This window comes from Fukomys damarensis, unplaced genomic scaffold (genome assembly GCF_012274545.1).
Source record: "Fukomys damarensis isolate Sample0158 unplaced genomic scaffold, DMR_v1.0_HiC HiC_scaffold_19, whole genome shotgun sequence".
NCBI classification, from domain to species: domain Eukaryota; kingdom Metazoa; phylum Chordata; class Mammalia; order Rodentia; family Bathyergidae; genus Fukomys; species Fukomys damarensis.
In genome coordinates, this window is record NW_022900931.1 from 5645993 (window position 1) to 5657372 (window position 11380).

The 11380-nt window shown below is 52.6% G+C and overlaps 1 protein-coding gene across 2 annotated transcripts in view; it reads left to right on the top strand.

Annotated features, from left to right (window-relative positions):
* Arfgap3 (ADP ribosylation factor GTPase activating protein 3) overlaps positions 1 to 5574 on the top strand; it is a 42517-nt gene extending 36943 nt beyond the window's left edge. For both annotated transcript variants that reach the window (XM_010634394.1, XM_010634392.3), the window contains exons 13-16: positions 926 to 1049; positions 2017 to 2107; positions 3105 to 3226; positions 4830 to 5574. In XM_010634394.1, coding sequence (XP_010632696.1) covers positions 926 to 1049; positions 2017 to 2107; positions 3105 to 3226; positions 4830 to 4847 — 355 coding nt within the window. In that variant the 3' untranslated portion in view covers positions 4848 to 5574. The remainder of the gene's footprint in view (positions 1 to 925; positions 1050 to 2016; positions 2108 to 3104; positions 3227 to 4829) is intronic.
* Positions 5575 to 11380: the final 5806 nt, after the last annotated feature.

Sequence of the window (11380 nt, forward strand, 5' to 3'; positions counted from 1 at the left end):
GAGATTGAGATAGGAGGATTGCCACAAGTTCGAAGCCAGCCTGGGCTGCATGGTGAGTTCAAAGCCAACTAGAACTGCATGGTGAGACCCTGTTTCAAACAAGAATTTTTTAATTTATTCATTTTTTTATCACAGAACATGCATTTTCATCTATTTATTTTGAGACAGTGTTGCTAAGCTTCTTAAGTTTCCCATGCTAGGCTCAAACTTGTGCTCCTCCTGCCTCAGCCTCCCAGAGTGCTGGAATTACAGGTTACCACCAGCACACCCCACTTAAGGTTCTACAGATTTTGACTGCATGTGTAGTCACATAATGACCACCAAGAGCAGGCCACAAACCGTCCTTCACGCCCCACCGCACCCTGTATGTCCTCTGCCGATGGTCGCAGCCCTGGCTGTCCCAGTCTGTCTCGGTGGCTCTTCTCAGCACATCTGCCTGGGCCTCCTTCCTGTGTCCAACTCCCCTGGGCTGCTTTGTCCGCTCAGCTGTTGGGGGACTCGCCAGTCTCAGTATTGTGCAGGGAGATCTTAGTGCTGTCTGAACCAGGGACGCAAGTGTGTGTGGGGACAGGCTGTGGTCTTGGACCTCGAGACCAGAGCCTGTCCTGTCCCTGGGATGCCGGGGCCCCTGACAGGTGCATGATGCAGAGCGGTGCCTCCCCACCCACACGCAGGGTGCTTATGCTCACCTGGCTCTGCACTGGGCAGTCACACAGGTGTCAAACGACAGCCAGCAGTGTCGGGAGCCTTGGGCGTTTATTCTCTGCTTCCTCGATTGGCCAGACTTTTTCAAGTGACCCAAATCTTTTTACAAAATTACTGCTCCTGGCTCTTTAAACTCTTGACATCTGATGGATGCATGGTGAATGAGAAATGGGTGGGGCTTGGCCAGTCAGCGTGACCTGCTTGGGCTCCTTCATTGCAGACCCGCTGCTCGCCGCAAGCCAGACTGCGCGCCCTTGGAAAGCACGGATGAGGCCCAGAAGAAGTTTGGCAATGTCAAGGCCATTTCTTCAGACATGTACTTTGGAAGGCAAGCCCAAGCCGACGTAAGGGTCCAGAGTCCGGGACTCTTGGGTCAGGAAGGGCTCCGGGCCAGGGGAGGAGGTGCTGTCAGGCCTCCTTCCTCTCTCCCTCTAGGGCTTTGCAGTAGCCCTTTGGCAAGAGCGTTTGAATACATTTCTGGTGTTGTTTGATGCAGCCCTGGCTTACTGGATAATTTCTAGCCAGTTAAATGAGAAAGCACAGGGGTTTCTGGGGGTAGCTGTGTCCCGCTCGGGCTGCAGCTGCTTTTCTCAGATTGCTGAGAAGCTCATCACGTGGCTGTTGGGCAGCTCGGACACCCGCGTGGTCGTGTCCGGATTCACTGCCCTCAGACTATGCCAGGCGTGTCAGCTGTGCTTGGCTCCTGCAGGGCCCTTTTAGTCTGAGGATACTGGGCCCCATGGGGAATTTTTTCCTAAATGTGCTGATTTTAGTTTGCAGCACCACTGTCAGTTCAGAGCACAGTGGCCTCTTGGCTGTTCCTCCTGCCCCTCAAATCTGCTTTGTTTTACAGCTGGTCCAGGTGTGGTGGTGCATACTTATAATCCCAGCAGGAAGGTCACAAGTAAAGGGTTGGGATGTGGCTCAGTTCAGAGGCCCTGGGTTCAATCCCCAGCACTACAGCCGGTCGGCGAGTCTGTAGTGTGGTAGGGCAGGCACACGGGGCACAGCTGGCTTCAGATGTGTGACAGGCGCTGGGAGTGAGGGTCCAGGGACCTTGGTTTAGAGCCGAACACATGAGATCGCGCTCTCCCTCGCTCTGGCTGGCCCGCAGTGACCGTAGTGGCAGTGATCAGTTGCTGACCTGTCTGCCTGTGACCTGCCTCCTGTTGGGAACGTAAGCTCTACACAGTCCCCGGGGCCCAGCCTGGCAGTGACACTGACCAGCGAGACAGAGCCTAGGGGACAAAGTCTTTATTCTGCCAAAGTGCTGTGGAGTTAGGACCCTAAGGTCTGCCCTTGTCTCCTCAGTACGAGACCAGAGCCCGCCTGGAGAGGCTTTCAGCCAGCTCCGCCATCAGCTCGGCTGACCTGTTCGAGGAGCAGAGGAAACAGCCAGCAGGTGAGGCGCCTTTCTGCACTCGGGGCTGGGTCTGCATCATGGCCATGGGTCTGTCACACTTAGCTGGGACACTCATCCTGTGAGTCTGCTAAGGTCAGCACATCACAGGCCACCAGCTGCCTCAGAGCGGTGGCCACCAGAGTGCATTCTGTTCTCCGGAAGCCACTCTTCTTAGCATCTCAGAAGCCCTTTCTCTGTTTCCACATCAGGGACACTGGTGTCTGATACCACTTTATTTGGGGGGTGCAGGGTACCAGGGAGCGAACTCGGGTCCTTGCGTTTGCAAGGCAAGAGGCGGAGCCACTGAGCTAAATCTCCGGCCCTGTCTGATACCACTTTAGAAGCCCATTTTCTGCCCTTGTGTGTGTGTGTCTGTCCTGCAGACCCGCTGTGGCCCTGCCACCTGTCCCCCTCTGCCTGTACTGTGGCCACATCCTGTGTGCCCTACCGCCCCGGCCCTCCTTCCTGCCCCATTTCTGTCACTTCCCACCTGCGCCTTATCCAGCCGCAGCCTCCAGGGTCTCCTGGGCCTCATTCACTGGACAGTGTGGCCTCACTAGTGTGGCCCTCTGCACTCTGTGCCTGGTGTGTGACCAGCTCCCCTGACTGGGCCAGGAGTTCTTTCTGGGTGGGACCTGTCCCTTCTCTTCTGTCTTGATACCCACAGGAGCCTAGAAAGGGCTTCCTTTTCCTCAGCAAGTGTTTGTTGAATGAGTGAATGAAGAGCTAGGAGATGAACAAGGTGCTGTCTGAGCCTGGGAGCCTGCTCCCTCCCTGGCCAGTGCAGGAGCTGCAGCCCCTTTTCAGCACCTGTGACCTCCTGGGGCCGGGACCAGTGGCCGTGGTGCTCCGTCGCCCTCTTAGTATGGCTGCCGCGTCCCCGCTGCCTGGTGGCTGTCAGCGTTGGGTGGGGCTGCCTGTGTCGGAGCTGCTGCTCGGGAGGAAGGGGGCAGCTGTGGACGTGGACAGGTGGACAGCAGCTGTGATCTGTGCGCAGGCAACTACACCCTGTCCAGCGTGCTGCCCAACGCCCCGGACATGGCACAGTTCAAGCAGGGCGTGCGGTCGGTGGCTGGGAAGCTCTCGGTGTTCGCCAATGGGGTCGTGACCTCCATCCAGGTCAGTGCTGCGACCGAGCATGTGTGGTGTGGTGCGGTGAACCACCCGCTGGGCAAGTAGATTGCGTGTAATTGGCTGCTGTGTTCCCCGCAGTGTAATCAATACTCCAGGGGAGCCAGAAATTACCATTTCATATTTGTGTAATGTTTTCTCATTTTGGACTAGGAGAATGATCACAGGAACTGTCATGATAATTATCTAATTTTTCCTAGATTGGAACAGAATGAGTAAGAAGAAAAATTAGAATGATCTACAGGCACCTTGCTCAGGGTTAACTTCTGTTAATATTTTGGAACATTTTCTTTTAGTTCTAGATTCTATGCATAATTTTTTAAATTTACGGGGATTGTATTGTCTCATGGTTTTGTATCCTACTATCCTGTACGTTTTTATATAATTGCCAATTCCTCAAACTTGGAAGGCTAAGGCAAGGGAATCATGTGTTCCAGGCCAGCCGGAATGATACAGCAAGGACCTGTTTCAAAAAAAGAAAAAAGAAAGGGAAAAGAAAAGAAGCTCTGTGGGGTGGCACAAGCCTGTAATCCTAACACTCTGGGAGGCTGAGGCAGGAAGATCACAAATTCAAGGCCAGCCTGAGCAACTTAGCAACAGCAAGACCCTAAATAAATAAAAAACTAGAAAAAAGATGGGGGGATGTAGCTCAGTGTGAAGGCCTTGGGTTTAATCCTCAGTACCAAAAAAAGAAAAATGAATTGATTCTCCAGAATCCACATTCTGCTGAGTGAAAAATGCATCTAATTTACTTAACTGTTCCCACACTGGATATTAGATCATACTTCAGCCTTGTAAACAAGGCCCTGACAAGCCGACTGTTGTTAAAACACAGGCCACCCACCTTGGGTTATGGGAAAAGCTTGTTTCTTGAACCTTCTCATTAGCACCTGGTTATTTTAGAAGGCTCCCATTAGCCTAATACACAGCTCTGGGGGCTGGGCTGATTCAAGCAGGCTCTGATCCCCACGCAGGTGGTTCTGTGGCCTGGTGGGAGGCGCGGTGACAGACGCTGCATAAGCCCCTCTCCGTGGGAGAGTTGTCCTGACTCTTGGCTTCCGAGGGTTCAGTCCGTGCTCAGCGGCTCCGTTGCTTCAGGCCTGTGTCCAGGAGAATGCGTGCGCGGAGGGGGTGGCAGAGGAAGCTTCTTCCCTCATGGCGGCCAGGGGCGAGGCGTGCTGGGGACGCAGTGCGCCCTCCCCGGTGATGGCCCAGTGACCCACCCCCTCCTCCTCACTGCCCATTCGGCTCTGAACTCACCCGTGAGCGCCTGGGTTCGTGCAGTGAGTGCCTCAGGGTGCGGCCCAGAAGAATGTGCTGGGCCATTTCTACCTGCTTCCTCCTGCTTCTCGGCCCGCTTCCCGTGGATCCCTTCTCATACCCCACGGGACAAGTGAGGAAGTGGGGACGCAGAGGCCGAGGCACAGATGTGAACCCGGTGGACCTGCAGAGCTCGGCTTTGGGAGCCGGTGACGCCTGCTGTAGTGACCGCAGCAGCCCCTCCGCGGCAGCTTGGGAACACAGCCTTGGGGGTGCCAGGCCAGAGCTGACCCTAGCGTCCTGGTGAACCTGGTCTTGCTTCTCTCTCCAGGATCGCTACGGATCTTAGTCCACTTCCTGAGAAGCTCCTCTCCCCGTGGCTTGGGGACCACGCACAGTGCCGGGAAGACAAGACCGTCATGCACTTGGCCGCCTCCATGTGGTATACCCACTTCTCCACGTTAGTGTTTCTTCCGAGATGTAGTGAAAGCTTTGTTGTTATTTCCAGTTGACATCACTTCCTTTTGCTGTGCCCCAGACACCCTTGCTCCATCCCTGGAGTCTTCAGTGCCCATAGTCGCTGCTCCCCGCTCCCGGAGTGGCAGCCTGTGTGGGGAGCAGAGGCCTCCAGGGACCATCGGCCTGGGACCCCCGGGTCAGCAAATGCCATGTCGGCCTGAGAATCCTTATAACACCCACGTCTCGTAGAGGGGGGCTGAGGGATTAAAAAAAGTAGACCAAAACCGGCTTTGACAGATTTCCACAGATCAAGGAGGTTTCGAAATAATGTTTAAAGTCATCTGTCTCTTTGTAAATTATTTTGTACACTCTATAAATTTAAAAATATTTTCTAGTGAGTGCTTTTGACAAACCTTCCATATTGCCAAGGTGTTGCTGCTTTAATCTGTGAGAAATGCAAGCTGAGAACTCCCTGAGTGAGTTAAGTTAGTTAGTACCTGTACAGAACTGAGGTTGAATAAGGCAAAAGGAAACAGCTTTAGAAAATAATTCAGAGTATGGGAAAATAGGAATTCTAATTGGGTGGTTTTATTCTTTTTTATCTTAATCTTGGTTTTCAAAAAGTTACAGAAATGTGTAAATCAATAAAGACAAATAATTGGCTGTGTTTTAGACAGCACTAGAATACATTGTTCAACACAGTAAAATATATTTGAAATTTGATGAATCAAAAAAAATGTGATTTCACACTCGGGAGGCTGAGGCAAGAGGATCGCTGGAGACCACCCTGGGCTACATAGTGAGTTCCAGGTCAGTCTCAACTACATAGTGAGACCCTGTCTCAAAAAACAACAACAACAACAAAATGTGATTTCAAATGAATATTTTATGACTCTTTCTTAAAAGCTCAAATTTGTAGACTTCTAAATATAATAAACAGTTGCAGCAGACTGTGTTACCTGCAATCTGCTTGTTTGGTTTTTGGCTTTTGGTTTTTTTCTTTCAAAAACCTTTGAGGGCCTGGGGATTTAGCTCAGTGGTGCCGCCACCTACTTCTCAAGCGCAAGGTCCCGAGTTCGATCCCCGGAGCAAAAAAACAAAAACAAACATTTGGATAAGTTGTAAAGCAGGGCCTGGTATAGCATCGATGCCCATTTAAATCGAGGCATAGTTGCCCCTATATTTGGGCCTGGCCTGTTGTCCGTAGCTCAGAGGGAAGCAGGTGAACTTGTTGAAGATGAGGGTGAGTGGGTCATTGCTGTGACAGCAGATGTGTATGTTTTGTTTGTTTGTTTGTTTTTTTGAGACAGAGTCTTACTACATACTTGAGACTGACCTGGAATTTACTATGTAGCCCAGGCTGGTCTCGAACTTACAGCGATCCTCCTGCCTCAGCCTCCTGAGTGCTGGGATTACAGGCGTGCGCCACCACGCCCGGCCTGTGACAGCAGATGTTTATCTTGTCAATGTTCTGGAGTCTGAAGCCTAGGGTCTGGGCCGTCAGGTGGATTCCTGGTGAGGCCCATCCTCCCTCCGCCCATGGACACTGTGCCCATCTTCGTGTGGGACAGGGAAGGCTCCTTGTTCTCTTCCTCCCGTAGTTGTGCCCTTTTGGTGCTGGCCCGGAACCCCAGGCTTGTGCCCGCTGAAGCCCGTGGGATCCGAGCCTGCGGTGCACCCTGAGACCCACTTCAGCCCATGTGCTTCACAGGTTGGGCTTCCACACACCTCTGGGGCAGGGCAGGGGACACTCTTCGCCCACATGGTGTCCAGAGACCACACGCTGGCCGGCCCTGTCCTCAGCCCCTCTCTGCACGTCCTCTTGTTAGCAGGTTCTGGCTTCTGAGGTGTGTGTCTGGAGAGGTTTCCAGGTTCTTTCTGTCCTGAGCAAAGAATTGGTCAAGACAAGCGCAAACCATAGGAGGCTTTACGTACAGCAGGCTCTGCAGAGCGAGTGTGCGCTAAGTGGAAGTGGAAGGGAAGTGCACCCCGCCGCCTGACCAAATCCCTGGAAGAGGGCACAGGAGAGGGCAGCACAGGGCCACCGGCCTCCGACTCCCACTCCTCAGGCTGCCTCAGGTCTGGGCTGTCCCATCCCAAACCCACTTGAGTTCTCCAGGGAAGTCCCCACCCAGGGCTTTGGGAACTGTTCTGCGCGTGCGTCACACCGACTTCCCCGGCCAGCTCTGCCACACCCTAGTCCCCTGCCTCATTTCCCCCGAGAGACACAAATCCCATAGTTCTCCACGAGCTGCTGAGGGAGCAGAGGTCTCTCTTGCCGTAGCTACTTCCTGTTGAAAGGGGTTGTGGGCCTTTCCCCCTGGAGGTTATGTGTTTTCCGTCTACCTTGGAGTGTTGTGGCTCCCTGGCTGGGCTGAAGGAAAACCCTCTGGAAAGAGTTCGTGGCCGTTGAGCTGTGTCTAAGGGAGAAAGAAGGTAACTGCTATTAGGGTGGGGGTGAGGAGGCGCAGATCACATTTCCACACTTCCTGTGAGGGAGAATATATGACGACAAGGAGGGTGGGTGAGTCATCCAGAGCCCGAGGAAGGTCAGCCTCAGCAAGGTCACCCACAGTACGACTCTGATTAAAAACAGTCTCGACACAGGTGCCCGCGTAAGCTGTGCAGAGTTAGGGTGATAAGTGACTCTACTTATCTGCACCAGAGTGGTGCTGGAGTCCCGCTCTGAGAAGGACCCTGAGGTCTTGGCGGAGCTTCTCAGGAACGGCTTTCTTCCTAGTCCAGTGAAAGTTCTAGTGACCATCTTCCGTGTAGGGTTCTTATAGCTTTCCACTGTGTTGATTAAGAAAGAACCAGCTGGAATGGTTCCGCAGGCACAGGGAATAAGGCTGAAGTCTTGAGGGGCCGAAAGACTGCCCTTCCTGCCTCCGTATCAGCCTTTTGATTTCCCAAAGAGACTTCAGACATGTGTCTCTTTGGTGTCCCTTGCAACAAATGACGGCGACCTGCTTGGGAACATGGGCTGCCCCGAGGAGGGGTAGAAGTTCTTGCTTGGGGCTGGGGATTTAGCTCAGTGATTCTGCCTCCTCCCTTGCAAGGACCCGAGTTCAATCCCTGGTACCAAAGAAATAATAAGTTCCTGCTTGTGTTTTATACGTGATTGCTTATTAATCAGCAAATCTCTGCACATTGCTGCATGGGTGTGTGGCACCACAAAGAGTCTGCATAGATATTTGGCTGTTCGACTCTTTCTTTCCTTCTTTCTTTATTTTCTTTCTTTCTTTTTCTGGTACCAGGAATCAAACTCAGGGCCTTGTGTGTGCCAGACAGGAGTTAAGCCAAGAGCTCTGCTTTTTGAGCACAGTCCCTCATCAGAGGTTTGGCCTCAATCCTGTTTCTGTCCAGTGTGAACTAACAAATGGCATAAGGTACACACAGAATGGCAATCTAAGTTCGGTCGTACTTTTCAGTTGATATTTTTTTGCAAAGGGCAGGGAGAGTGGTGTGAAACCCCTTATGTTCAGGCTTCTATGGCTCTTTTATCTCTGGAAAGGCCCAAGAACCACAGTACATAAAGAGGTCTCTGAGGAGGACGGAATTGATCTCATTGAAGATCCTGGCCTCAGATGCCCACCTCTTTCTTAGAGGGATGTGGGTTCCCCCACCTGTTGCCTAGCACCCCAGAGAGATGCAGTTATGTTCAGAGGACCCTGGTAGATTTCCAGGTGAGGCCTCCAGGCCTTGATGACCCTATTGCTGAACATGGCCTATTCGATGTACAAAATCAAGATCTAGATGATGAGAGGAAAAGGGCTGAGAAAAAAGACAACAGTTATGGCTGTCTTGCGGGACATGGTGGCGCACGCCTGTAATCCCAGGATTCCGAGGCTGAGGTAGGAGGATCGGTGCAAGTTCAAGGTGAGCCTAAATGACAGTGATTTCAAGGCCAGCCTGGACTACATCATGAGACTCTCGTCCATCGGTCAGTCAATCAATCAATCAATTGTACCACAGTGTCTAACTCCCTTTCTAGGAGGAGATTTACTAGCAAAATTGGAGGCAACTCTCCAATTCTGGCAAAGACCAAAGTGGCCTATGCTGGGCCGCGGTGCTCCGTCCCCCTCAGTACGGCTGCCGCGTCCCCCTGCCTGGTGGCTGTCAGAGCTTTGGGTCCTCTAGGGAGTTGCATGGAGAGAGCAAAGAACAAAGCTATCTGTCACCTGAACGTCACAAATGGGCCGCACTGGTGGAGAAGAGCCCTTCCTGCTGGCCCCCTGCTGCGTGCCTCTGCTGTCGTCTACCAGAGTTCACCCTCGCATCCCTTCCGTATTTTGGTATCCAGTTTGTCCTCACGCCCAGAGCTAGTGCACAGCCCGATGCGATTCGGGCAGGCACGAGGAGCCCGCGGCCCCACAGGGAGGACTGATGTCACAAACACAAACACAGGGCAGAGGGAGACCCTGCGTTCTGCCAGCGGAGGCCAGGGGCTGCAGGAACAGGAAGGGCGGCGTGTCCCGCCGGGGAGGGGATGTGAGGAGCCCACTGGCTTCGTTTGCGGGACCCACACAGCCCGGGCTGCAGCACCAGGCCACGTGCGACATTGCCTGGGTGGCCAGGAGCTCACTTCGGGGCAGTGTGTCCTCCCCAGGGCTTCGGGTGAAGCTTTCCCTGGCACCTCCTGTGCCTCGACCTTGGCCCCCAAGTCCCCTGCCGATGGCCTTGTAACCCACTCCCTCCCTGCGTCAGAGGGCACAGGGCCAGGCCACAGTGGGGCCCCGGGGTGGTCTAGAAGGAGCAAAGAGGAGGCTCCGGCTGCTGGCAGGAGGAGCCCAGAGGGATGAGGCAGAGGCTCTGCTGCTACCGTGGCTCAGAAGATGAGGGCGTGAGAATGCGGAGACCTCTGTCCTTGAATTCCAGCCTTCAGGTCTCTTCTCGGCTTGCTCGGGGCCTTGTCCTTTGTCCTTGGCGCTGATTTCTCAAGCCGGATCTTAGCTCACCTCAGTCCTGGTCCCTACTTTGCTGCATGTATTTCGTTAGTGTATTGGGGCCCTAACCTGCCGATCTTGCCTTTTGGCTGCTAGTCTCACTATGGGGGTGGTTGGATGAAAAGCCTTCAGGATCAGAGACATAAATCAAGACTTTGGGTAAAACCACAGAAAAAGCAAAAGAAAAATTCTTTTTAACGTAAAATAATTAAATTTTTTGTTGGGGACACAGGATTTCACTATGTAGCCCAGGCTGGCCTCAAACTCATGGCAGTCCTCCTGCCTCAGCCTCCTGAGTGCTGGGATTATAGGCGTGCACCACCACGCCCAGCTTGGAAACCCTGCTTCCCAGTGTTCAGAATGGCCTGTGTTGGAGTTAAAGAGGTAACACAGGGTCATGTGTGGTGCAGAGTATTGTAAGCAGCGAAATTAGGTGGAAATACTCTAAGCAGCCAGAGCATATTACAGGTGTGGCTGCAGGTGGGGCAGAGGCGCTGAGAGAGTTCCCTGCTAGCGAACATGGCTCCTCCTCCCTGCAGAAAATGCGGTGGGGGGCTGTAACCTAACTTTCCTGCCACAGCCCCTCTCGGCCCTAAGCTCAAACCTGCCAGTCAGTTCCACCCTCATCACCTGCTTACACACAATGCTCTTCCAAACCCTCTAAACCTCACCCCAACTGGGGCGCTCTCTCTTGCCACGGTTTGAGGTAGCCCAGCAGCTCTCTCCACCCCACAAAAACCTCACCTCGAGCGCTCCTGTTTCTGCTCTTTTTTTTTTCAGGCGCATTTGTCCAAGGCCAGACCTCAAGCCAAAGCAACACCTCCTACTTCCCCAGGGATAAACCATAATGACCCGCATTCTGAATGGGCATCAGTCACCTGGTGGGGACCAAGACCTCCTGACCCATCCCGCCCGGGAAAGTCCCTGTTCTTTCCATGTCTGCCTGCTGTCCTGTTTGATCCCTATTTCATCAGTATTACCTAAACCAGTATACTTATAATCCTATTGGTTGACCATGGTTTTGACCCAGTTCATACCCACCTTGTGATTTCCCGTTGGATCAGTATTACTTAAGTGACTATACCTGTAATCTTACTAGTTGGCTATAGTTTTGTCCTATCTTGTACCCGCCTCACCTCAAGGTTTTTGTTTTGTTTCTTTTTGTTGGTACTGAGGATCGAACTCGGGTTCTTATGCTTGCGGTCAGGCAGTGGAACCATTGAGCTAAATCCCCAGCCCTCACCTCATGATTTTGCTCTATAAAACTCCCTTGAGAAGTGGGGTCCCTGGCCACCCACTAGGAACCACTTCTGTCTCTCTTAGAAGCTATCTTTCTCTCGATAAATACTTCCTACTCCTAACTGGTTGTTCCTAGATTCATTCTTTGGTTTTAGAGAACAGGAGCTCCGCATATCACATATCTTAACAGATTGGGAGTTATAATATTTCCCTTTTTTTTTTTTTTTTTTTTTTTTTT